The following is a 26,006-nucleotide window of genomic DNA, read 5'->3' on the forward strand; positions in this document are numbered from 1 at the left end:
GTCTGGGAGGACAGAGGGAAGCCCGGCGAACAGACCAGCCGTGCTCACGGGGTAGTGGATTGCGCAATATAGCGGTCAACTGCCAGGAACAGACAGTAGCCGCTTGACGGTCTGACGCGGAGGATGACAATCGAGCCCGCGCACCAGCCTAACAAAGTCTGGCAATTCGAGAGCAGACGTGGTATGATCATTGAGCTTCGCGGTCAAGCGTACGTACTCATATACTTGCAGATCTCCTCCTTCTGTGCCTCGCGACGTATAAGCCTCTTTACATGCCATTCGCCGCGTCACGGAAACGACGTTCATCAAAACGCGGTCAACTGGACTAACCAGGTGCGTGTCTCCAACGTGCGTCTCACTTCTTGCGCCCGAAATGCCTTTCCCTGGCAGGTTGTCGCGTATCCCGTCAGCATTCGGGCCACATTGGCTCTATAGGCCGTTGCTCTGGACTTTCGGTCAGTCCAAAGTTCCCAAGCAGTGTATTGGTGAGTCTAGATATCAGCCTAGTAGGTGAAGTTCCTCAAGGGGCTTCGAAGAGCAACGCCGAGGGCTCCTGACAAAAGAGGTGGCCGTCGTACTAGACATTGAGTGTCCTTCGAACGCCACGTTAGCTATAACACGGGATAGCAGCTACTTGCACAGTAGAAGCGTGCGACCTCCAGCGCCCGTTGTATCGCTTCGACAAATTTTGCTTTGTCCAACGCGCTCGAAGCACTCTCCGCAGATGATAGTCGCTACCACGTTTGGAGTGAGGCGGCCACCTCTCTTGTCAACGGCCCTTGCGCATAAGGCTCTCACAGAGGACGTGAATCTGGTGTGGCAGGAAAGTTGGACTGCCTTTGCCGGAGTCTTCCACCTTTATATCATTGACCATACAGATCAGTACTACAACTCAATCCACCTCGCCATCCAAAACTCCGTAATCTCCTTCGCCTCATCTACCAGACCCATATCCAGCAGTAACTGCGTCGTTCCTCTCACTGCACTTTCCAATGCACTCCAGATCCAAGCATGCGTATAGCTAGTATGCTCACCGACAAACACAGTGTGCTTCTCCGTCTGGAAGTATGCCGGCAGATACAATTCCTGCTGACCGACAAGCGGATCAGCCCATGCGCCAGCCTGATATTCATCGAATTCCCAGCACTTGCGGTCATAGTTGCCGGTCCACTGCTCAGCAGCGACTTCGCCATGAATCTCAACCATAGCGCGCTGGACGAGAGCGACATGATCTTCCTCGGTCATGGATCCGACAGAGCGAGCATCGTTTGTGGAGATGTAGGAACCAAGAATTACGCCTGGTCTGGTCGAGTTAATCTGGTAAGATGGGTAGCAGATACTGCCAACCTGTTAAAACGACTATTAGAACTTCTCTCTCTGTCTCAGAATGTCTCAGGGGAATGGGGTTCTAGTCGGGGCAAAATACCATTGGAATATCCGTGGATCCACACCCACCGATGATGGGCTCAGGAAGATGTTCCCAGAAGCGAGTCTTGTAATGCAGTGCAATCTTGCAGCTCTGGTCGTAGTTGAGGCGGCTGATAGCGCGGCTTAGAAGGCTAGTGTATTCTGGGAGTCTCCATAGTCTGACTTTGCTGAAGGGTACTGCCACGACAGCGTAATCGAAATCCATTGTGTCGGGCTCCATGGCTATTTTGCTGTGGTTGCGATATTGCACCGTGACTTTCTCGGTTTCGGCGTCCCAACTCATGCCGGATACTGCTGTTTGAAAGTAGGTGCGGTTGTAGACTTGAGGTCCGAAAGCTGCTGGCAGGCGGGAGAGCTCTTGGTCAATTGTGCGCCATTCGGTCGCGGCGAAGTAGCCAGTATCGTATTCCCAGACAGGAGAGTTGTCAAGCGAGCTGTCGACCTCATCCGTAAGATTATTGCTGAGGCCCATAGCATACTTTAGATATTCGGCTTCAGAAAAATGGAAGTAGCCATTGTCGACGACCCATTTGTGAGCTGTATAAACATTGAAAGCCATTGCCCTAATTGCATCTCGGTCCATATCGGCCCACCTATCGTAGGCTGCCTCAGCTTCTGCTACAGCGGTTGCGTTCGAGTAAGTAGCATTGGATGTGGCAGATGCAGAAGGGTCGTTGACGGCGGACTGGATCCATTTGATGAAGTTGACCTTGTACTCCGAAGCATTACCATTCTGCTTGTTGAGCACATCCGCGAGCTGAAAGACCATGCGATGATCGTTGATCTGGATCGTCTCCGCTGGGTCATCGTAAGTGATGCTCACAGGGAATCGCATCGGGCCCATTTCCTGGTATTGGTACTGATCGGGCGTGGTCCCATTGAGGTAAGAAGTGTGAACGCGTCCACCAACACGACTTGAAGCTTCAACAATCTTCCAGTCATAGAAGCCAACAGAGTCAAGTAAGTGTGCAGTCATTAAGCCACTCATACCTCCACCAATGATTCCAATCTTCTTGGACTTGGCCGCGGCCACGAAGACATCACCCGGCTTTTTGGCCTTGAGATATTCTACGCCCTCGAACCACGGTCCCTCGGCATCCATGATCTCAGCCGCCTGTGGAAGCATCAGACTCTTACTCGCTTCGAGATATGGTTGCTTACTTACCGCTTGCCATCTCTTAGTCTTGCGACCACCAACAGTAACCGGCTCCGACCTGCCAACAAGCACATTGCCGGAGTATACTTGCAGACAGCCGCCATCTGTAATGTCGGCCGGAGGAAGCCATACGAACTTCGTGGGTCGCTGAGAGGGATGTGCTTCGTGCCTCTTGCCAAGTGGATGAGATCCAACAAAGGTGCTACCTAGGCTGTGGTGGCAGTCGTCCGGCCTTGCTGCTTCGCAAGCACCATAGTGTAGGCTCAGCTCGCCATCCAATGGAGCGTTGTAGATTTATCTCGACGTTGTGCATGCCGCCAGCCTCAGCTAATATGCCATTCTGGAACGATACAGTGGCAGATCTTGGCACAACGCTGCCAGCCGAAGAACTTGAGACCAAAGCCGCGAGGCTAGCTGCGGAGAGACGAGATCGGCGAACCATGGTGAAAGAACGAGGAGATAGTCGCTGTACTGTCTCGCCTGTGTAGCGTTGTGCTCTGGCCTACATATAGTCTGATTCGCGTTGCTTCGGCCTGTTGACCAGCGCTCGGCCAAGGAATGCTACGCCCTGTGTACCGGCTTTCCATGTTGTCGTTCAAGCCACACTGTGTGGTCCCGTACTTTTGGGCAATGCTCTATTGCTCGGTAAGGCTAAGATTCGATACCACGCCGATCTGCAAGCTTATCTGTGGGTCAGCCGGCGCCCTCGCCTATCGTCACAGAGAACCCGCCCTCAGCAGGCTAACATCCTGACGCGACACGTTGAAGTATTCCCCATCCTAGTTATCGTCTGACGGTATCATCGCCGAACCGGCAGGGTTGTCTCGGAGCTTGGTGACCATTCCAGCTGTGCCCTCGTCCATGTTCCGTCCACGGACCTTTGGTCTGAGCCATCAACCGTACACCACAGCGGCAAATCGCACGGCACTCGGCAGGGGAGGTCATGACCTGCGAGTCTTTGTCACGCTTGGGCTATCGTCTTGTGTCGGCACAAAGCGGGCGAGGGCCCCTGGCAAAAAAGGTGGCCGCCGTGCTTCAAGTAGCGACAGTGATTAGAGCGTGTGGGAAAGCAATTCTGTAGCCGGCGCGTGATGTAACGCTTCCGCTTCCACGTTTACGGCATTCGCTGCGCTGCGGTCTATTCGTCGCCGCTGACAAGAGACTGGTCTATGATTGTGCAGCGGCCACTTCTTTTGTCAAGAGCCCTTGGGGCATGATTGAGTCGATGACTGTCCATGCCTAGGCGGGCAACTAGGCGCGGTCTGTGATTCCAGTCCCTCGGTTGGAAAGGCTTGACCGCGCGTATTCGACATTCTCGATCGTTCGTGGGTATGATTGCCGAAGAGTCGACTGGGCATGCTTGTGATATCGAGTTGTATCTGTTCTTCTCCCTGCTGAGCAGCCCTCCGACGCACCGAGAAAGACTTTATAGGAAGTATCAATAGCACGCTGTAATGACGGAGATCGATATGAAATACGACGAGGAGGTAGGAGGTGAGGTGATGTTTTTTGTATATTGATGCGAAGGCACCACGCGCAAAACAAGGTTCAGATGGCGCAAAATGCTGGCAACACGAGTCCACGTGACATCGCGCTCGTGTCCAAAGGCCATACGCAGGTATTGCTAACATGCAATCAGACAATGTGATAGTGACGGGACCTTCCAGGGGATCTCATTACATGGTCGGGATTCCTTCCATAGTGCTGAAGTATGACAGCAAGGGCCGTTGGCTTGGACTGCATTGTCCATAAAACACCTTCAAGACAGGATGGACTGTGCTCGTCGCCCGTAAGCGCATCGTCCTCTTCCTAGGCGAGGCGCTCGTGCCTCTGATTCTACTGGGATAATTTGTGGAAGCTAAACGATGCCATGAACTTTCAGAGCGGCATTCAGATTGGTCAGCAGGATGATCGTCATACTTTTCTTACATGCTCTTTCCCCTTACCTATATGTAATGCTCATTTCACACTTACCTCCCGTTACGCATCGCATCTACAACAACGAAGATCTCCTTCGCCATATTATTGAACGCCTCTCTGCTACCTTCGTCACAGCGCGAGAACTTGTCAGGATGCCAGAGAAGACGCTCCTTCTTAGGATCAAGGTCCTTCACCAGTCTGAATGCTGCTTTGACTTTACACGCACAGATCGACAGGGCGCGAGGCTGGTTCCTACAAGCGAGGTCAGTGCAAGTCGTCGTTGTGGGAGGGCAAGGGAAAGTTGTGATGCTGGGGTAGTCGGCGAAGCATGCAACGCACTCAGCGCGCCACTGATCGATCTCCTCCTGCATGGCTGCTGTCGTCTGCGCTGCCCGTGGTGGGGCGGGCCTTGCTGGGCGTGGAGGAGGCTGTGATGGCTTAGGTCGCGGTCGCGAAGGCTTCCGCTTGGGCTTGGGCTTGGCGCTAGATTTTGGCTTGGGGCGAGGGCTGGTTTGAGGCTCCGGCTTAGCTTCTGCCTTCGCCTTTTCTCATTCTTGACGCTCTTGCTCCTCTTTCTCTCGCTTCCTTTCGAGGAACCTCGCTTGACCCCAGCGTTCTGGTATGCCAGTATGATTGTCCCAAGCGTGATCGATCAGCTCCTTGTTCTTGATGTCGCAGCGAGCCTTCTTGAAAAGCCATTCCGCCCGCTTGAGTTCTACCTCTGCTTGGTCGAAAGAAAGACAGGCATCCTGTAGTGACTGACGAATTGCGTTCGACGTATCAATAGTCATCTGTAGCGCCTCCTGGTACACTGGTCTGTCGTCTGGAGAGGCGTCCTGTGACCGTTCTATTAGACTGCCGATCTCACTATCGATCGCTTGCATATCATGCTCACGCTCTTGCTTCTCTAGGGCATCTTTTCCTGCTTGCTGCTTGCATGCCGCCAACCACTTCTCGACCTGCGAGAGCTGTTCGCGGAGTTCTTCCATGCTGAGGAATGCGTGAAGGTGATGGAAAGCGATGGTAATTGCGACAGTGGGTATCCCCCAGAGATTTATGCTTCGAAGCAGAATGCCATGTAGGACAATACCGATTGTATTGCATACAAAGCCAAAACAAAGGCCAATCGGCCAGGGACTTATGTGGCCCAGCAATTTCGTCTTTGTAACATACGTCCGTGAAGAGCCAGCTATGGCTTGGGCTCTTTCGGGACGGGAATGGCAGCCGGTAAGGTCCCACTTGAGAGTGACCTTCACGAGTGGCAGTCAATAAACATCCTGAAGGTCGGTTCATGGCACCTTGCCGTTGAGGTCCGAGGACATTCGGGTCCAGAGCACGGAAGCAGTGATGAGTATGGCCAAAGTTTCGCAGCAACGCGATAACCTCTCGCGCGGATCGCTCTGTATCTCGCAAAGGGATCGTGTGCCAGTAGACTCTGCCGAACGTTCAAGCAGGGGGGCACGTTATAGTGCCCCACAGCTGTGGAGCTATGCGTGAAGCGCAAAGCGCGCTTGCTATGTCTCGTTAACTGCGACGGGTGAACACATCGCTCATTAGGCAGCACGTACCCTGGAAGATCTTACTAGCTTTTCCTTCTTATGGCCGCCATCTTCTCATCGCGCTCACCCTCCCTCTCACCACGCAACATATACATTCTTCTCGGCGTACTACTACTAGCCTCACTATGACTCCTCCCTACCTTCTCCTCCTGCAGCTCCATCCAAGGCATCCGAAGGTGGTGCCATCCCATAAAATACCCGCTTCAGCCCGGGGTCATGTTCATGACCGGAGGCCTGATGGGAGTATTCGGTCACGGTGGTGTGGCGGCCGCTGGCGTAGTTCCATGCTCGTTTGAGGAGTCCGGCGGTAGCTGGTGCACAGGTGCAGGCAATGGAGAGGTATATTTCAACTAGGGACCAAACGCCGATAGGGACGTAGTCCCTGGAGGGAAGTGTCAATAGATATTGGATTGCAGGAGGGACGTTATTGCGGACATACCAGGTGAGATTCTCGCTCGTGCCGAATTTTGACATGTACTTGATGCGAACACAGCTGCATACTGTGACGATGGCGCCGATGCAGAAGACGAAGACTAGTCTTGGAAGATCACATCAGCCATGGGGTAAGGAGCGAGAAGATAGAAGTTCTCTCTTACCCAAGCTTCCGCTTCCATGATATGTCCAATCTCAATAGCCTTGGTGGTGGCAGCGATATCACTGCAACATCGTATAAGATATTGATCCCCGCGATGACAATCACCAAGGTAGGCCGATCGGTACAATGCGCAGCTTGGCTTGGTTTGTCCAGGCTCCATGCTAGGTGGATCGGAGTGCACTGGAAGACCATGGCCAACACGATCGCCACGATGCTTAGAAGGATCAGGACGATCATACTCCAACACAAGGTGCGGAAAGTCCGAAAGTCCTGACCCGGCCAGGTGCGGAGGTAGAGAAGCAGGAGGGAGATTTTGCTGCCGAAGGTGATGGTCATGTAGATTGGCTGGGTGACGTAGAACCACTAGAGGTGCGGGTGTGTGTTAGTATGAACGAGTCATGTGGCCGCCTGACGAGAGTACTCACGATGAGGTACTTCCTGACTTCAGCAGCGCGAAGCTCCCAAATGTCCTGTCCGAAGCCATAGTAGACGACATAGTGGACTACAGGCACCATCGCAACTGACAAGGCATACAGCGGCAGCAAAGACCAATCATCCCACCAGAACCTGTCCATTCGGAGACCGTCAGCGCGTCGCTCCTGAAGAGCACTTCCACACAACCACACCCAGCTCCCTTGAATGCCTGCATCCTCGACAGCATCCTCATCGCCACAAATGCTGTAGCCACCACGAACAGTCCCCATGAAAGTCCGTTGACCACTGCTGCCTTGTTCCTTATAGGCCATTCACACGTCCTAGCTCGAAACCTCTGAGCTGCAAATTGGTCATCGATAGGACAGGATCGAGCGAGACAGAGCTTGATGGACTTTTCAACGACGAGATCGGTACAGAAACAGGAGTCTGTCATGTTGCAATACGCTGGGCCGAGGACTTGCATTGCGCAGGTGATCTGTCAAGAATTGACCATCAGTGCAGATCGCGCGTTGTGTGAGTAGCTTCCGGTCACGTACAGTGCACTCTGGCAATGCCATCAAATCTGTCTGGTTGATGCTATTTCGCCGCTCCAGTAAAGACAAGCCTGTCGCGGCCAATGGCAGAAGCCATAGCGCTAGCGATGATAGCATAGTAGCGGAGACTAGTGCGTGGGCGGAATACCATGTGGCGGCATCGACAACGAGAGCGCAATCAAGATATGTCGAGGCGAGACTTCCGTGGAAAAAGGCGCTCAGGTTAGAATAAGACAGCCTTGTGCGGCACAGTCTCGAAGTCAAATTCCGCATTATTGGATCCAGCTGCAGTGGTGCCTGAAGAGGAAAAGTCAGTAGGCGAAACGTGATGCATGTTAAACAGGTACGAGTTGCGCAGCAGTGGAAGACGGCGGATCACACGAAAGACGAAGAAGGACCCAATGGGATAGCGTGTATCTACATACAGTATCGCCGGTGTTGGTGTAGGTGGATGCTAGGTGTCCGGATGTTTGCTAGCCCATGGGCTGGCAAACCCTAGTCACGTGATCTAGTCACATGACACACCCACACCCACATGCTTGTCCTGCGGCCTGTATGTTCTCAACAATGCATAACCTCGAGGCTTCCCCGAGCCCTAGCTACCCGCTCCAGCCCCATCATTTGCCGCTCAATTTGATTGAACTTCAATCCATATCGCACCTCGAAGACCCCCTAGCATCTATGTATACCGCGCACTCGAGCCGGCAACGAGTGGGAGGGGGGGCCCTCACGAGGCAGGGGTAGGGGCCCCGCCGATGTGCCCTCCCCGAGGCGCAACGGCGACGTGCAAGATATTCGACATTGATAGGATATTGATTAGAATTTGATGGTGAGGTAGGGCTCGATCGGCCAACTGGGGCTCGGGGAAGCCTCGAGGGATGCATAAGGAGGAGTCTCCGCATTGTGTGAGATAAGAACAGGGCCAGAACAAGTAGATGGTCTGGGTTGTGTCTTGGAAAGCTATTCGAGGCGTGCTAGACATCTGCAGTGGTGCGATTGGTTTACTCCCGAGAGAGACACCCTGCATCCCAGGATGTTGGAGTGCTTGGCCTTGGGGTCGAGTGAACCCGTCAGGCACTGTTTCGCGAGAAGCAACGGAACACGCTGGCTTGACAGTGCTGCTGGAGAAAAGGCGACTCTGGAATGGCGCACAAGACTGCTGCTTCGAGTATTTGTGTGTTGCATCGCACGATCGGAATGTTGTATACGCTGCGTAATGTGTTGCCCACCGACTGGCCCTTGGCTCCAGCCCAGTCTCGTTTTCCGCAGGCGCTCCAGCTCTCGTATAGTATGAACGAGACGCACGAGAGGCAGGTACCAGCGGCTCGCGAAAGGCCCAGAAAGGCCTCATGTGAAACTACATATAACCAGACTACTCAGCTCTCCTAAGGAGCGTTCCTTTTGACCTAGAGTTTTACACCTCATGTCGCAGACCCTAGGCTTTCATGGGTTGCGGATGCACACCCGAAAGCATGATTCCGTGATCGGCTCATGCCACGATGCGGCCCGAGACATGACTTTGAGAGTTGTGTGCATGGCCGCAAGTCGGGATGGCAAGTGGTCCCTGTGGTTGTTGGCAATATTCCGCTTGACCTATCTTTGGCCAGTAGACTCGAGTCCCTCGTATCTCTTACTTGCAGAAGTGTCGTGGGCCGGGCACTTCAATATACTGCGCGTGGCAAGGCTCTTGGGTCTGCAATCCGATCATGAGAATTACAATGTGCAACCACGTAGCGGGCCTAGTTGCTCGCACTTTCTACTCACGTCGCTCCCCTGACTGCGGCACCATTGGCGCTCGTGGCCGCTTTCGATGTACAATGAGGAGGCCTGTGATGCATCCATAATGTCGAACCATGGCGAGCCGTCCTGTTTGGTGGCGTGACCTGCCCGAGTGCTCTCCAGCAAAGCTTGAGCACACAACGACAGAGAGTTGGTATCTATCCTTCCAGAAACGGCTGACTGAAAGTTGGCCGTGGCTCATATCTTGTCCAGCAGTTTCCGCTTTCGTCTTTCAAGTAGCTCAGCCTCGACCTCCTCTGCCATGGGGAGCTTCCACAGAGTACCATCTCCTCCATGGCCGGGTAAAGGCTCCCAAGTAGGATCTGCTGGCTCGTCCTCAGCCATGAGCGTCTCAAAGGCGTCTTTCTCCTTCTGTGCCTCGTACTTGAGCAGGACACCGTCTTCTTCGTCCAAGTTGTAGCCATAATAGCCAGCATCCACACGCTTATTTAGATCATGCCTCGTATCCTTGACTTCCTTCTCCGGCTTCTGCGTAGCTGCCTCGAACAGCTCTTTCACACCGGGAAGTTCTCGCGCCCGGCCGAAATATCGATATCCTTTCCCACCACCTTCTATGAGCCTCCCCTCATCGTCTGTCACTCGTGTGCCTCCGCGCATGTAGTTCGGCCCGCCCAATTCTTTGATGCGCATCTCCCACTGCCATTTTTCGCGGAAGAGTTTGTTGAGCTCGTCGTTGATATCTCTGACCTGGTAGTCGCTCAACGCCGGATCCTGGATTCGCGATACTTTCCTGCTGATTTCCTTGAGTACTTGGCCTCGCCAGCGCTCACACGTCTTGATATCTTCCACCTGGGAGATGGCCTTCGGTCGGCGGGTGTGATTCACGTCGATGATGCCCAAGTCGGATGCTTGTTGCGCGCGGAAGCGAAACAGCATAGACTGCGCCTTTTCCGCATTTCGGGCCATCTTTGCGCAGTCGTGCGAGTGTTGGTTGTGGTGCAAGGTCAAGCAAGATGTGAGATTCAGTTGGAATGGAAGGCTTCGAGTTTCGAAGACTGCGGCTCACGTCGACACGTGACGACGCGGCTTTGATGAGTCCTTTCGCGCCGAAGCGATTCCTCTAGAAGTACAGCCTACACTCCTAAGCAGATCCCTCTATGCTCTTATCGGAGCTGGCGTCCCCATCTTGCAGCATCGATGACATGCGTCAAACAGCGCATGCACAGGCAGATCACGAAACGCCAGTCACCATGATCGGTGGAACTAGGTTCGATCTTCCAAGACTCTCACGCCGTAATAGCAACAATCGTGCCATGACCGCAACAACAAACAAGTATGTAGACCTCGCCACCATCGGGTCATCCCAGGCTCCGAGGGGTTCCACGATCGCGCTTTACTCGGACCAGAGTCAAGCACATGTACAGTAGCTTTGTGACATTCAGCAATAATGACATCTTGACATCTCTCCAAATGGCAACAAGTCGACGGAGCTATGTCTCGACCTGGTAGGTACTCCTGCAGGCACCTCTCGTTGCTTCGCACATTCCCCGCATGTCAAGAACGTTTTGCATCTAGACAGCTTGGCGCCACGTGTTTGGCGATGCATACATGTATCATACATTACAACCTGGCACGTGGCAACGGCCTTGAAAGTCTCCAAACTTCACATTATCCGATGCGAAGCACCCATGCCGTAGACATGGTACATGTATGACCGGCGAGTGAGTACTCTTACCCGGGGAAAGTACTCGTCTCTGGTGCCACCATCTTCTTCCCTGATTGAGCTTCATGCCTTGATCGCGACTGCCATCTTCTACAGACACTCCACACCGAGGCGAAGTCCGGCACGGCTCGTAAAGTGAAAGAACATTGTACCAGGCAGTGCAGGCGTGCCAGGCCAACGTACAATATTTGCCTCCAACCCAAGACAATGCCGCGTCGCATGGGCTCGTAGAGATCTGTTTTCGCCCATGGGGTTCTCCAGGCCAAGGCCATGGCACAGCCCGGTACCATGTAGTTGCATCTTGGCCGCGGCGGCTCGCGGAGCACTGTGCCATATGATCAACGACCAGGTGCGACCGCATAAGTGATATATGTACAGCGTTCATCGCCCTCAACCGGGTTTCTTCGACTTCTTGCCTTGCACTTGCCAACGTCTAGAGACTGACCCCTTAGCATCGGCAACGGCGACAACCATGGACACCGACACAGCCAAGCGGCCAGTCTACTTTGATGACCATGATCTCGAGACTTCCAAGCTGGAGAAGGTCGACTCTCCAGCCACATCAGACGACAATGATCCCTTCAACTGGTTCACGCCTGAGCAAGGTCGAAAGATCAAGCACAAGATCGATCGACGGCTAGTACTTATGCTTGGAACAATGTAAGATGATGCTCGATCATGACATGTAACACTGGCAACTAACGGTGTGGACATAGGTATTGTGTATCCCTGATGGACCGCACGAATTTGTCGAATGCTGCTATCGCTGGCATGAGAACTGATCTTGGCCTGACTGGAAATAACCGCTACGTAAGCGCTTCCGATCAGTTTCCTATGTTGAGCATGAGCTGAGCCCCTCCGTATAGGCCATCATTACCCTGGTCTTCTTTGTAACGTACACGATCCTTCAACCACTCGCCACACCCCTCACCAGGAAGATCGGTCCACGGGTCTTCTTGTCGACCATTTGCACTCTCTGGGGTATCGTTATGATTGGAATGGGCGTTATCAACAACTGGACTCAGCTCGTTGGTCTGCGTGTCGTGCTCGGTGTCTTCGAGGCAGGCTACTTCCCTGGAGCTGTATACCTACTCTCCACGTGGTTCGTACGCTATGATGTGGGCAAGCGCTACGCTGTATTCTACATGATCGGTTCTTTGGCCTCTGCGGCTTCGGGTATCCTTGCATATGGTCTCATGCAGATGCAAGGCCTGGCTGGGTACAGCGGATGGAGATGGTACGCACATCATGAAGCAACGGAGACATCTTTGGAAGCACCAGCTAACGCTCTCAATAGGATCTTCATCATGGAAGGTATCATCACCGTCCTCATCGGCCTGGCAGGCTTCATTTTCGTGGTAGGCTTCCCAGACCAGGAAGCGTGGAAGACCTGGGGCTTCCTCAACGAACGCGAAGTACGCTATGTCATGGCCACCGTCGATCGTGACCGCGGTGATGTATCGACCGAAGCTTTCACCCTGAAGCGCTTCCTGACTCCAGCACTTGACGCCAAAGTATGGGGCTTCGCCATGATCTTCCTTTGCACAACTATGATCGCATACGCCCTGGCTTTCTTCCTGCCCATCATCCTCAGGCTTGGCATGGGATTCTCCATCGCGGAGTCGCAATGCTTGGTCGCTCCGCCATATGCCTTTGCGGCTGTGGTCATGTACGCCGAGTCTTGGCTAGGCGACAAGTACCACGTGCGGGGACCCCAGCTCATCTTCAACGCTGTCGTCGCCATCGTGGGGCTCGTCCTGATGGGCTGGACCCAAGCAAGCGGCGTGAGATACTTTGGCGTCTTCATCTGCTGCGCTGGTGTGCAGGCGAACGTTGTCATGGCTATGTCCTTCCAAGCCAACAATATCCGAGGACAGTGGAAGCGTGCCTTCTGCTCGGCCAGTCTGGTCGGCTTTGGCGGTATCGGTGGTATTGCTGGCTCGTTGGTGTTCCGAGAGCAAGACATTCCACGATACCGGCCAGGACTGTGGGCTTGCATCACAGCTTGCTTGATCACGGTGCTCATCACTTCGGTTCTGCAGTTCGTGTTCTGGAAGCAGAACAAGGCTGCTGACCGGGGCGAGAAGGAGATTGAGGGTGGTGGTCCATCCTTCCGTTATACTTTGTAGATCGCCGGCACGTTCCAGTGTCGCGACACATGAGCCTTCGTTCATACGGCAAGAGATATGAGTATACGAGAATCAATGCGGCAACGCTCCTAATCTTGTCATGCTCCAAGAAGGTCTCGCATGATACGGATGCCACTGTATTGCGCTCTAGTACCACAGACCATGCACACGCCTCTTCCAATCCGATAATGCCGCTGCCTTCAGATCATCGGCATTCAGTACATCAGCACCCGCAGACATCAGAACATCCCAAACGTGATTCCTTAGGTTGATAGGCCAAGCTGGATCACTGTCAGCTCAACGCATCAGCGCATTTGTTTCAGTGTAAAACATTACCTGGTGTGTCCCAATACCTGGCCTTCAGGCCTCTCTGATGCGCTTCCGATATCTGGTTCTGGATAGTTCGCATCTGCTCCGAAGACAGCTGGCCGTTCCAAACATGTCCTACGGCCTTTTTGAACGATACGCTTGCATAGTACGAGTTGCTAGCATTATAGCTTTTGGTTGAGAGGTCTTCCAGTGGAGCATCGATGAAGATATCGCGATGCTGGCCTGCAGCAATGATCTGGTCAAATGGCGTGTTTCCGGAGGCTACAACGGTTACTGCTCGAATTTGTAGCTGGGAACCGTCCCAGTGCGAAAGATATTCTTTGGAGCGTAGGGCGGCCAGTTCAGTTGACACCGCATCCACCGTATCCGCGCCGGCTGTTTTCAGGTCGACCATCAGGACACTAAACCTTATCAGCGCGCACGGCGGTCGTTGGTATCTCGTGCTGGTCCTTACAGAGTCTGAGCCGGGTCTCTATCAAAGACTCCGCGCCGTGTTGTGTTGTAGTCTCCAGCATCGCCCACGCCTGCTGCTTCATTCATGACATCCAACAGCTCGACAATCGGATCGACATACATTCTCCGGAACGTTCGATCCTTGGTCAACGACCTTGTCTTGTGTCCCACATAGAGCTCGCTGTCTCCAGGGAAGTGCCAGACGTCGGCCTCTACGCTCATGCAGCCCCAAGACAAGGCATCGCACAAGGGTCTGCTCCTCCAGTAGTCGCTATGCGAGTGCACAGGAATGGGAAGAACGTCTCGAGTGGCATCTGTAGGGTAGTGGACCAAGCCGGCGCCTGGATGCCCTGGCAGACCCCAATCTGGAAGTAGTTGATTGTCGTTAAAACTCCAGTAAAAGTGCGAACCGCCTGCGATCACTAAAACTAGGTGAATCATCCCTCTGCTTGGTGGTCAGGTCTTTGCCCGGAGTCTTGAGACTCTGCAGCATCACTCACAAGGTCATCAGGAAAACGATAGGAATGCCGATTGCAGTCCACTTAGCCCATCTTAACTTGCTAGACCTCTTGTGTTGGTGCTGTACACTGCATTGAGACGTTTGCGATATCGATCTAGGCCATTGTACCGATGTGGTCCTCAAGCTGTCACCCATGCGATGAAAGAATGGCTTCTTATCATAGTCATCTGTTGCAGTCGAGGCTTCGCTGAGCGCTTCGCTGTCATCTTTTGGAGTCCTTATCGCCGGGCAGTCGCTTAGAGGGCGCGCCATATCGATGTCGTTTGTGGTATCGAAGCGCTTGAGTCGGGCAGACTGCAGCTTCAGCTTCAATGACAGTCGTTGCATGGAAGGGTCATCGGCTTCTCTTCAACACTTCAAGCCATGTGCCACATATCTGGTACTGCGATCTCTCCAGCAAACAGCTCAGCAGGATGAGGCACGTGCTGAGCCGCACGCTTCACGCTGCGTCCCCTCGACTGGGCCATTGAGGCAGGGCAATGTATAGACTAGCTACGAGTGGATCCTACGGGGAGACATGGCGTCCAGTGCTGGACTCCATCAGGACATGCACGACGAAGGCTACGCCACCAGGGAAAGAATCGCTCGCAGGCATTTCCAGATTCTGCACCTACCAGATGTTACCTTGTCCTGCGCCTCAATGTGTTTTCGACGGAATATACATCTGCACTGCACTAGCTTCGAAGTTAAAAGTTTCGTGTTGCCAATGCGAAGCGCGCAGTCACACATGCACCACCTCCGCCAAACATTTACTTCGAAGAAATGCAGATCAGAACGACAAACTGCAGGGTACTTTACACTGGCTCCGAGCTTCTTCGAGAGGCCCATTGATGTTGACACGGGGCGGTGACCACGGAGCTCGAAGCATTTTAAGCAGCTGTTGACAAAGCCATTTTGATGAAGATGGTGGCTCCTTGGGGTTTATCAAGCACCTGCATGCCAGGTAGGAGGCGCAGTCGCCAAGGTCGTTCATCCTACATCGCGCCCTCAATGTGATTTGACCTTTTGAAACTCAGCGGAAGGTGGACACATCACCTCGCCTGCTCTGTTCGGGTCCATCATGTCCATGCATCGTGAGTCTCATTCTTCGTGCAGCAATGTCGAGGACTGGTGACAGAGTTGATTGACGCCGAGCGCTTCGACATATTATTGAAGTAAGAGTCTTCGCTTGAACACGCTGGCGTGTACTCAGATAGCGAGGCCGTACCGAGGAAGTCGAGCTTGTATCGCGTCGTCGTATGTTCAGTCAGGCTATGCATCTCTTTGGCAAGCAGTGAAGTCGACACCGAATCTAATTTAGTTAGTGATTCACTGCCAAAGATACCGGCTAGTGTGACCACTGACCTCACTACCATTTCGAGGAGACTACCGAATCAAAGGAGTAGTCGTAATCGCTCGTGATCTTCAAAGTGGGTATTTCGCCAATGAGTTTGAGTGTAGAATAGATACAAGCCAGCGCTGAGGGTATCCCGATGGCAGAACAAAGGTTTCAAGAAGTAATGCTCAGGCTCCGTAAACAACAACAACTTCCGAAAGAATACAGAATGGGGAGAATTTCGCACCGAGGGCTGGTGACAAAGTTGATTGCCGCCGAGCGCGTCGACACCCTATGGGAGCGGAGGCCGTTGCTTCAAGCCGCTGGCATGTAGCTGAGTAGCGAGGTCCGACTAATGCATTCGAGGGTATAGCGCGTCGACGTGTAGTACGTCCCTTCGCCCAACAGAATAATCGTATCAACTCCAGCCTCCAGAGGTGGTCTCTTCTTCCAGCTCTTCGTAGCATCCTTCGAACCAAGGAGAGCGGAGTGCATCGCTGATGGTGAAACGCATGTCCAGATCCTTCTCCAGGCATCCCTTGACCAGATCAATGACGTCCGGCCCACCAGCTGCAGCATCTCGAAGAGCTGCTTCATCCCAGTCGGCGCGCAAGATCAGCTCGGCCGTCTTGCTCGGCATGGGGTGTCTGAAGGGCAGGTTGCCAGTACATAAAGCGTAGACGATAACGCCGAAAGCCCAGACATCACCAGCCGTCTCAAACAGTTTGCGATTGACAGTCAGTCCTTTGGGTGAGGCGTATTCGAGCGTACCGATGATGGAAGAAACTGTAGGAACTGGCAGCTCCGTGGACAAGGACAGATGCTCGCTGAAGCGCTCAGTGGGCGGCTCGCCTTCGTCGATACTTGAACTGTGGAGGAAATCGGCAAGCCCGAAATCGCAAAGTCGAAGATTTCCGCCCTTCTCGTCCGCATTCGGTGCTGACATGTCTATGAGGCAGTTCTCCAGCTTTACATCCCGATGGCAGACTCTGATGTCCTCGTGCAGATATCTCAGTGCACACGCCAGCTGAAAGGCGTAGCTTCTCGCAAGGCGCGGTGCCAGACCTTTTCGAGCACTATCTTTTGCAGCATCCGACCGAGTCTTGCGTACCAGGTCCCATAGAGTGCCACCGACATTCAGATCCATAACACAAAACGTGGCAAAATCCGTTTCGTAGACTGCATGCAACCCCAGCACATGCCGGTGCTTAAGGTAACGCCAGATCGAAACTTCGTGCTCGCATTCCTGCTGCGCTTTCTCGTTCAAGGACTCAGACACACCTTGTATCGCCTTGCGAACAATTTTTACAGCGCGCATCGTCCGTCTACCGCTTTCATCAATTGAATGAACTTCCTTGATGACACCGAAACCTCCCCTGTTGATCGTGCGGCCGACGATGTACTCGTTGTTTAGACCTACCGACTGGCCCTCGTCATCTGGCTTGGGCTCCGGTGGCGGCTCTTCTATGTTTGACTTGCCCCAGCTTGATAGGAACGCGTGAGCAGGACTGGACGATGTGTGAGTAGATTCTGAGCGGCGGGAAGATCGTCGAGTAGGCGGACCCCGCTGGGATCGAGGCACGCGCATGGACCTCGTGCTCGAATGTCTACTAAGCGGATCATCCACGAAGCTAGCTGAAGGCGACATCAATGGCGAAGGCAAAGAATGGTGAATCGTTGACGTCTCAGGGATTGTCTGAGGAGACACGACCAGCTTTGAGGCAATCGACTCGATCGAGTCTGCCAGGGAGCCGAGGTTTTGAGGTGAACTAGGTGACCCCAAGACATCACTTTGAGATATCGTCGATGCGGATGTCAGGGACGCTGTCGGTAGCCTTTCTAAGTTGCTTGTCGTCACCGTTGGCTGAGGTGTTGCTGTTAGATCTGGCGACTGGTTCTCCTACAAACGCACTAGGCATCAGCACGAGATGGTCCTTGGCGAGCGGGCGGCGTGCTTACCGGTGAACGGGTTCGTCTTGAACTTGACCGGGTCATAGAGTCCAACCGGTCCTCCGACGGGCTCCCTATCAGCCATCTCGTCGTCTTCGGTTTGTGTATCCTTGGCGCGTCGCGGTGGTGACTTTGACTTTCCCTGTCTGCCTGCTCTTGCCGCACCGAGTGGTCCTGGCCCGCGCTCAGATGTCGGGCTAAGAGGGATTCGCCGGCCATCATCGGTGACGACGGTTGGACAAAAGGAGATGGATCGTCCTCGCTGCTGAAGGCTGGCCTGGAGTGCCTCGACTTCGGCGAAGCGCTGTTCGGCGCGGCTGGCTGAGAAGGCTCGCCATGAGACGCCGGAACCATTCTGCTTGGGCTTGTCCACCCGCTTGACCTCGAGTCGGTTGCGATTCTGCTTCTGTTCGCTGTCGGCTTTCTGTTCGGGTGGATCCGCGTTCGGTACGCTGTCGGCGCTGTTCTTGCGGGAGGCAACGGCTTCTTCGTCGCTATCCGAATCTTGCAGGTATTTCTAGATCTGGGGGTTAGCGGGACCATCACGTGATGTGTCATGAGAGGGTGATGTTCTTACCGTGCCCGCGAATGGAGAGGCAACCGTATGCTTGGGCGGGACCACAACGCTTTGTTTGGCCGCCTGCTCTTTCGCTGAGGTTTTGTCGCCCCTCGGTGTCTGCGATCGACCAGTCCCGTCGGCGAGCGGTGAGACCTTGCGATGCGCGGGTGCAGGGCTGTAGTTGCGGTCGGTCTGGCGAGTGCGCACGGGAGGTTCGTCGTCGCTGCTGTCGTCGAGATATGCCAGTTGACCAGCCGCGAGCTCGACGGCTTTCTTCGGATTGGTACTGGGCAAGATACCGGGCAGCGAGCCTCGGCGTGCAGAGCCGCCAGGCGCAAAGCGTGCAGCAAACTTGGCAGGCGCAGGGCTGGGCCGGCGATCAGATCTCTTCTTGACGGGGACGTCTAAGAAGTCATCGTCGCTGTCTCGCAGGGCGTCGATGGCAGCAAAGGGGTTGGAGGTGCTGGTCTTGGGAGGTGCGACGACTGGCGGTGGTTTCGGCTTGACCACGGCTGGTGCCTTGGTCTTGGTTCTGCTCTTCCTGCCTTCGTCCTCACTATCATCTTCGAAGCCTGTTGCGAAGGGGTCGTGGCGTCGGCGCGCCGTCTGCACTCGGAGGCCACTGAAATGCTTCTGGATATCGTACGCGGCCATGTACGCCTGTGTCCGGACGTTATTGAAGCTTTGTAGTCGATCGCGGGATGTCTCGTATCAGCAGGCGCGACATCCAAAGCAAGCAATGGATGGCAGATCGGGGCAGGTAGCTGCAGCTATACAAAGGCGAGTGCGAGTGCGAGTGCTCTGAGCAACTAGCAGCAGATCCAGACTAGTATGAGAGCAAGAGCAAGCTGTCACCGGGAACTGTAAGACTTGGACGACAGAAGCTGCCCCTCATCGTCTGCGGCGATCGTGCTCTGGGATGACGGCGGCAGCGAACGGCCAAGATGCCGCCAAGGCACACAAGGTACGTGCGAGGCAGTGCAAGCTTGTCGTGTGCTTGATGACATTATGCTTAGTGGCCTGTTCTGCATATGACTGAAGGACAAAGGAAAGTCTCGGCCGGAGGCACCCCTGGCACCATCGATTGAACAACCCTACTCCCCACACTTGGCTGCTGCTCCGCCGGCGTTCATTCGATCGCTTCTTTCTCACCGTCGCCCGCTTCTTTCTCACCGTCGCCCGCTTTCGTCGCCGAGCTCACTAAGCTCAGAGCTGTCTATCTTGTACCATGGCGATATGCGAGTCTACTAAACGGCGCCTGCGTCTTGTCGAGCAGCATACAGTACATGTATTAGCTCAAATGATTGATAGTGCAGCTTCATCATCACCCACCCATGCCCTGCGACCGTGCCCACTTATTGCATGTATGATGTATGCCCGACTGCACAGTCCGCCCGACGATGTTCGCATGTGCTCAAGCGGACCCGTGCATGAACTCTACACGACAGAAGTCACGATACACGTGCCATGTCGCTGGCATGGCAAGGCTTGTCTCAAATCAGGCCGCTTCGATCGGACAATGAAATTGACTGCAGAGGCTTCACCACGGTCGAGTGCAGGCGGCTCGGTCGCCCAAACCATCACATGCCTTCGCTTGATAGTCTGTCATTGTGCCACAGCTCTGAGCTGAGCTACAGCTTGTCTGCGGCCAAGAAAGCAGCTCGTTGCGCCAAGACACAGGATGGTAATTGATGGAGTGAGGTCGAGTGGGAAGAAATGCGGCTAAAGTAAGATGGTTGTGGGCGGCGTGTGGATGACCATGACTTGCATGTCTGCTCGAAAATAGCGCACCTGTGCATGCCCGGCATGACATGATCTTCGGGGCTTGCGAGGCGGCAGTCTTTTAGAGCTATGAGGTAGCGAATACTCGGCGAATACAAATACCGCAGATATCGCAACGGCGGAGATGTTGGAGCCATGCTACTAGTGTGTAGACAGGCATGTCATCGTGAGGCAAGAGGTGGGCATGATGATGAAGAAAGTGCATGTTCCACCTGATGTGTGCGTGCTACGAGATGACCAACTTTTGCTTTGCCATCCTTCTTGCAGACTTCACGCTCGCGCGACACCTGTGCTTCGAGATCGAAAAGTCATCGCACCCCATCGCTGTGTGCTTCCAACGCTGCCGTGTTACATGTAGTTCTGATCCTGAGAGTGCCTTCCGGAATGGCATAGGCAACCTTGGAAGACTCCAGCGACGAGGGGAGCATTAATGGACCGATACAGCCCCCGCTCATCGAGACCGACTTGCTTGTGTTCAGGCACCTCCTTCTCGCATCGTCAAGCATGATAGAGATGGGCAGCTTCTGACATGTATGGGACACAAAGATGGAGTTTGTTTGTTGAAACGACATTGAACCTGGAAGCTCCAAGTGTCTAGCGCGCAAGGGCTGTTGACAAAGTGCATTGCCGGTCGGATCATTGCAACGACTGACCTTTGCAGTCGGGTTGTCTAGATGACGGAGACAAGACACCCGCGAGCGCGAGCGCTTCTCGTAGGTCGCCATATCTATACATCGCTCTAGCACTCCGGGCGGTGTAAGTAATGATGTTTTGACGAAGGTATACCCGACATGTGCGAAGCGCTTGGCGGCATCTCTGTGTCTGGCACTAGAACTACATGTAGCCGAGCTCGCGCGCTTCGGCTCTGGTTGAGATTGAGGCTGTTGCGATGGACGTTCGCTCGAATGTTGCTGCTACATGTAACAACGCATAGCCGTAGATATTGCCAGCGACGACGACACGAGAGGGCGCCACGTGCATACATGTTCACTCAAAGCAGGCAAACTCGCACATTGCCCTGCAGCGACTTCTCCTCTCAGATTCCGATGCACTTCAAGCTTGGTACCTGACCTTAGCCAATAGAGAGCACCAAAGCATCCTGTACCTTCACATGACGTGCGGCACAGCACTACTCCCGATCCCATAGCTCCAGTCGCCCACAACACACGCTATACGCTACACCGCGCATCTCTGGAAGATCGCAGACCAAGGCCACTGCGGCCTGCTCACAGCCCGAGCTCCACCACAGTATCATGGCCAACATATGCCAGCAGATCTTCTTCTGCTGCGGAAGTAAGACGCCCCAGGCAATGACAATGCGCCTGCGACTACGCGAGTCCTTGTTTCACCCGCTGACCACACCATCTACACACAGGCCGCTCCAAGGTCGACTACGATAATGTCCTCGCCGACTCGGAGCGCGAAGCTGTGGCCGATCTGCTGAACTACCTCGAGAATGTACGCTGCCCGTTCCCCACCGCCCACCGCCTCCATCCCGAAGCCTGCCTGACGACGCGGCGAACCATATGAGCCTGCTCAACCCATGTGCGCGCATGCTGACCACGAGACAACACAGCGAGGCGAGACTGACTTCTTCTCCGGCGAGCCACTACAAGCACTATCAACACTGGTCTACAGTCAGAACATCGACCTGCAGCGGAGCGCGAGCTTGACTTTTGCCGAGATCACAGAAAGAGGCATGTGGGAGATACACAAGTGGCAGGGACTGGGCACTGACTCGGCGATGGACAGATGTACGACCGGTCGATAGGGCGACCCTCGAACCAATCCTTTTCCTCCTCGAAAGCAGCGACATTGAGGTCCAGCGGGCTGCCTCGGCTGCGCTGGGCAATCTTGCCGTAGATGGTGCGCATACACCATGTCACCAAGCTCGCAGAAGGCACGACTAACACGCTCACAGGCCAGAACAAGACTCTTATCGTCTCTCTCGGCGGCCTCACACCTCTCATCCGGCAGATGAACAGCCCCAACGTCGAGGTGCAATGCAATGCGGTCGGCTGCATCACGAATCTCGCCACCCACGAGGAGAACAAGTCGCGGATAGCGAGGTCTGGCGCATTGGCGCCTCTTACACGACTTGCCAAGAGCAAGGACATGAGGGTGCAACGAAATGCTACCGGAGCTTTGCTGAACATGACCCACTCGGACGATAACAGACAACAACTCGTCTCGGCAGGTGCGATACCCGTACTTGTCAGCCTTCTCTCGAGCCAGGACACGGACGTGCAATACTACTGTACCACAGCGCTCAGCAACATTGCAGTGGACAGCACGAACCGTAAAAGACTGGCGCAAACGGAAACAAAACTGGTACAGAGTCTAGTGCACTTGATGAAAGGTCAGGCTCCGAAAGTACAGTGTCAGGCTGCGCTCGCGCTCAGGAACCTGGCGAGCGACGAAAAGTACCAACTCGAGATTGTGCGCGCCGGCGGCCTGTTGCCCCTACTCGGCCTACTACAGAGCAGCTACTTACCCTTGATATTGTCAGCTGTCGCTTGCATCCGCAATATCAGCATACATCCGATGAACGAGTCGCCCATCATCGATGCCGGCTTCCTGAAGCCATTGGTCGATCTTCTTGGTTCAACGGACAACGAAGAGATCCAGTGTCATGCAATCTCCACCTTACGAAACCTGGCCGCTTCCTCTGACAAGAACAAACAACTGGTATTGCAAGCAGGCGCTGTCCAGAAATGCAAGGAACTTGTCCTGAATGTACCACTGAGTGTACAGTCTGAGATGACAGCTGCCATTGCTGTTCTAGCACTCTCGGACGACTTGAAACCGGAACTTCTTGATTTGGGCGTGTTTGAAGTGCTCATTCCACTGACAGAGAGCGAAAGCATTGAGGTACAAGGCAACAGTGCTGCGGCACTTGGGAACTTGAGCAGCAAAGGTGAGTTCCGGTCTGAGGACGAGTGCTTGCATCTATTATGCTGACTTGATGTAGTCAACGACTACTCGCTTTTCCACAAAGCGTGGCAACAGCCATCCGGTGGCATACACGGCTACTTGAACCGTTTCCTAGCTTCAGGAGACCCAACGTTCCAGCACATAGCAATTTGGACCTTGTTACAGCTTCTCGAGTCTAAGGACGACAAGTTGACACAGCAGATCGAAAGCGCCGAGGACATCATGAGAATGGTGCGCGAAATCAGCGAAAAGACTGTCGTGTCAGACGACGAAACCGGAGACGAGAGCGAGGACGGCGAAGGTGAGGTCGTTGCGCTGGCCACTCGATGCTTGCAGATCATCAATGGCGAAGTTCCAGAAGGCGACAGCCAGCCATCTTCATTCAAGAACTAGCCGGACTCGAAGAGACCATGATGGTGGCATAATCGCGGCCGTCGACCTGCGAAGTTGGAGGGGAAATTCATTGTTGCATTGCAGAGCGAAAGAACTTGAGCGAGCATTTGTATGGCGTTTAGGGAAGCAGGCGCTTTCCAGGGCGCCGGCACGAACAACTACGATCTGAGTCATCTTGGGCCGGGGGTATTGTGCTGACTGGATATGGTCCACCACAGCGACGAGCACATCATCATACCCTGTTTTCTTCTGTCAAGGCATTGTGGTGAAAGGTAGAGGTCCAGAGAAATCAAAACAGTGAATGGCATGGGGAGATCGCATGGACTGTGGTCAACAATTGCCGTGCGAGAACTGGTTAGAATGCTGATGTGGTTTTGACTAGATCCCGAAGCTGCTGCAAGAAGGTGTTCCACGAAATGAACATGTGCATTGCCATGCAGCAGATACCCAGGACTGTTGACAGAGTTGATGGCCGCTCAGCACCTCACGCAGGTTGCAATGACTGCGCATCGTACCAGCACGCCGGCAGGTTCAAGCGACAATGTTTGCAGCGAAGACGACGCGCTCGGCGGCAACGGATCTTGTCAGCAGATGGTTCCGGCAGATGGCTCGCGGAGTACATGTATGTTACATGTACTGTAGCCCCGTCAACCTCTATGATTGGCAGGTCAGGAGACGGCAGGAAGATCAGTCCATGAGCTTATTCTGTTTCCCAGACTGTGCTGTGATGGTCTGTGGTTGCACCATTCCACCAAAAGGCACATCTCCGCTCACGAAACAGAAAGGAGTCCAGCTTGATAAGCCTGCACAGTACCTCGGAGCTCGCAATCGCAGCTTGTCACCTAGAAAAGAACGGCAAAACCTATGCGGCAGGCACGCTAACCACACAAAGCAGTCTTTCAACACGATATCCGCTGAAAACACGCTAAGCTTAGGTTGTCGGCGTAAGGCACACAAGCTTAAGGCAACTCACTTTAGAGTGCTCGAGGACAACGACCTGATTGCCCCCCTAACCCCCTAAGGGGGACTCAAAAAGCATAGGGTACGAGGTCTTGCAATTCAATTGTAAGTGCTCTTTGCAAGTACTGGTTTTGGAGTCCAAACCATCGAGATAAACAAGTATAAAGTTGATAGGTTTGGGCGAGAGAGGTAGCCTGCCGCACAGGAATGAGGAGCCTGCCGCATAGGTTTTGCCGAAAAGAACATGTTCTGTGGTTCGCGCTAGCAGGAGGCGCGCTACCTTACCGTTGGCTCTAATTTGGGTTGCAACAACCACACCACGCGCCGAGGACGTGCTCGCAAAGGGAACCGCACTAGAGCGCACATCACTTGCGATAATGGCCAACTCCTTGGGCGTCGACTGGACGCACGCACGTAATCATGGCAGTTCGCATGACCAGATCTCATCTCAGGCGGGGCTTAATCTATCGCGCAATATATCAGAGTTCGTGCCTCCGGTCCAGCCAACCGAAAGGATGGCCCTTGGGCGTGGCTCAACGCAAATGATACTAATAGGCAGCGTGTCCGGACGCGCCGAGTTCTGTCCAACTTCTAACAGCATCTAGAATCTCTTCAACAAGATGACCAAGGACAGGAAGCCGCCGCCTGCGCGTGAGATGGCAGCGCCATCAACGTCAGAAATGTACGACCACATCCGCGATAGCGCGACTTCCATCAATGCAATGGTATCCTCACGAGATGTGATGGCGCAATCAACAATCAGGTATCCCGCCTGGCTGACAGAAGATGCACCTAAAGCACCCTTTTACCAGCGTTCCATTGAGCCGCCCGAACGCATCGACCTCCTCGCGGAAGTCGTCAACAAGATCCGCTGGAATGATGGCAATGCCCTGCCCATGAAAGTCGGCGTTCTCTATGTCCTAGCGAACCAACATGTCCGACGCCATAACGTTCTTGCGCGGGAGTTCAGCTATGTTGAGTTCAAGGCTGTGGTTAGGTGTATGGTGCTGGACTCTGCTAGGCCTTTCGGGATTGCGGCGGGGAAGATTTATGAGAATCGTGGATCTTTGAGCAGGTTGAGTGGAATTGCAAAGGATGAAGAGGAGGTGGTGCGGCAGGTTCGGGAGGGGATGGAGGAGGTTTATGAGCCGGACGCTGCTCGAAAGGCAATTAAGAAGGAGCCAGTGAAGAGGATGGAGATTGTGAGGCCACGAGGGAGAACTGATATCAAGAGATTGCCTGAGTATCATGGATTCTGGTGAAGGACGAAGTTCGTTGCCGCCGAGCGCTTCGACTCATTATCGAAGCACGAGCCCTTCGCTTCAACACGCCGAAGTACTGCTGGATAGCGACATCCGTAGCGACGCGGTTGAGGTTGCGGCGCGTCGCCGTACGATCCAGCTTACGAACGCACGTCTGTATGGCGGCTTTCTCGACGTCAAGTCGGGATCAAGGGCGGCAATGCACTCTGTCACCAGCCCTTGGTACGGCATGCAGGAGCGCCTGCATGTCAGCCGCAATGTGGCCCTCGCGTATTCGCATTGGCACCGGGCACCCTGCGAGCACACCCGATGGGGCCAGCTTCTCTGCGT

At 54.1% G+C, this 26,006-nt stretch overlaps 10 protein-coding genes across 10 annotated transcripts; 3 read left to right on the forward strand and 7 right to left on the reverse strand.

Moving 5' to 3' along the window:
• Window positions 1-885: 885 nt before the first annotated feature.
• On the reverse strand, window positions 886-3,026 carry CLAFUR5_05753 (L-amino-acid oxidase; the record flags this gene model as incomplete). Its single annotated transcript, XM_047904901.1, has 4 exons — window positions 886-1,347; window positions 1,427-2,542; window positions 2,594-2,851; window positions 2,889-3,026. 4 exons carry the CDS (start codon window positions 3,024-3,026, stop codon window positions 886-888), a joined length of 1,974 nt encoding a protein of 657 aa, XP_047762585.1.
• A 1,234-nt stretch (window positions 3,027-4,260) lies between these two features.
• CLAFUR5_05754 (uncharacterized protein) lies at window positions 4,261-4,875 on the reverse strand (the record flags this gene model as incomplete). Its single annotated transcript, XM_047904902.1, has 3 exons — window positions 4,261-4,423; window positions 4,559-4,756; window positions 4,844-4,875. 3 exons carry the CDS (start codon window positions 4,873-4,875, stop codon window positions 4,261-4,263), a joined length of 393 nt encoding a protein of 130 aa, XP_047762578.1.
• Window positions 4,876-5,052: 177 nt separating this feature from the next.
• Window positions 5,053-5,493, reverse strand: CLAFUR5_05755 (uncharacterized protein; the record flags this gene model as incomplete). Its single annotated transcript, XM_047904903.1, has 1 exon — window positions 5,053-5,493. The coding sequence occupies one exon, from the start codon at window positions 5,491-5,493 to the stop codon at window positions 5,053-5,055; it is 441 nt and encodes a 146-aa protein (XP_047762577.1).
• A 693-nt stretch (window positions 5,494-6,186) lies between these two features.
• CLAFUR5_05756 (uncharacterized protein) lies at window positions 6,187-7,404 on the reverse strand (the record flags this gene model as incomplete). Its single annotated transcript, XM_047904904.1, has 4 exons — window positions 6,187-6,445; window positions 6,503-6,601; window positions 6,660-7,021; window positions 7,084-7,404. The coding sequence occupies 4 exons, from the start codon at window positions 7,402-7,404 to the stop codon at window positions 6,187-6,189; spliced, it is 1,041 nt and encodes a 346-aa protein (XP_047762580.1).
• Window positions 7,405-9,603: 2,199 nt separating this feature from the next.
• On the reverse strand, window positions 9,604-10,332 carry CLAFUR5_05757 (Pre-mRNA-splicing factor isy1; the record flags this gene model as incomplete). The annotated part of the gene is made up of 1 exon (XM_047904905.1): window positions 9,604-10,332. One exon carries the CDS (start codon window positions 10,330-10,332, stop codon window positions 9,604-9,606), a length of 729 nt encoding a protein of 242 aa, XP_047762579.1.
• A 1,229-nt stretch (window positions 10,333-11,561) lies between these two features.
• Window positions 11,562-13,218, forward strand: CLAFUR5_05758 (High-affinity nicotinic acid transporter; the record flags this gene model as incomplete). Its single annotated transcript, XM_047904906.1, has 4 exons — window positions 11,562-11,749; window positions 11,806-11,899; window positions 11,956-12,326; window positions 12,387-13,218. The coding sequence occupies 4 exons, from the start codon at window positions 11,562-11,564 to the stop codon at window positions 13,216-13,218; spliced, it is 1,485 nt and encodes a 494-aa protein (XP_047762146.1).
• A 147-nt stretch (window positions 13,219-13,365) lies between these two features.
• Window positions 13,366-14,509, reverse strand: CLAFUR5_05759 (Altered inheritance of mitochondria protein 6; the record flags this gene model as incomplete). Its single annotated transcript, XM_047904907.1, has 4 exons — window positions 13,366-13,499; window positions 13,555-13,949; window positions 14,003-14,446; window positions 14,502-14,509. The coding sequence occupies 4 exons, from the start codon at window positions 14,507-14,509 to the stop codon at window positions 13,366-13,368; spliced, it is 981 nt and encodes a 326-aa protein (XP_047762145.1).
• A 1,745-nt stretch (window positions 14,510-16,254) lies between these two features.
• Window positions 16,255-18,140, reverse strand: CLAFUR5_05760 (Serine/threonine-protein kinase BRSK1; the record flags this gene model as incomplete). The annotated part of the gene is made up of 2 exons (XM_047904908.1): window positions 16,255-17,736; window positions 17,796-18,140. The coding sequence occupies 2 exons, from the start codon at window positions 18,138-18,140 to the stop codon at window positions 16,255-16,257; spliced, it is 1,827 nt and encodes a 608-aa protein (XP_047761792.1).
• A 3,240-nt stretch (window positions 18,141-21,380) lies between these two features.
• CLAFUR5_05761 (Vacuolar protein 8) lies at window positions 21,381-23,454 on the forward strand (the record flags this gene model as incomplete). The annotated part of the gene is made up of 6 exons (XM_047904909.1): window positions 21,381-21,420; window positions 21,503-21,585; window positions 21,704-21,824; window positions 21,880-21,993; window positions 22,049-23,044; window positions 23,099-23,454. The coding sequence occupies 6 exons, from the start codon at window positions 21,381-21,383 to the stop codon at window positions 23,452-23,454; spliced, it is 1,710 nt and encodes a 569-aa protein (XP_047761793.1).
• A 1,580-nt stretch (window positions 23,455-25,034) lies between these two features.
• On the forward strand, window positions 25,035-25,676 carry CLAFUR5_05762 (uncharacterized protein; the record flags this gene model as incomplete). The annotated part of the gene is made up of 1 exon (XM_047904910.1): window positions 25,035-25,676. The coding sequence occupies one exon, from the start codon at window positions 25,035-25,037 to the stop codon at window positions 25,674-25,676; it is 642 nt and encodes a 213-aa protein (XP_047761572.1).
• Between the last annotated feature and the right edge of the window lie 330 nt (window positions 25,677-26,006).

This window comes from Fulvia fulva, chromosome 5 (genome assembly GCF_020509005.1).
Source record: "Fulvia fulva chromosome 5, complete sequence".
Classification (NCBI taxonomy): domain Eukaryota; kingdom Fungi; phylum Ascomycota; class Dothideomycetes; order Mycosphaerellales; family Mycosphaerellaceae; genus Fulvia; species Fulvia fulva.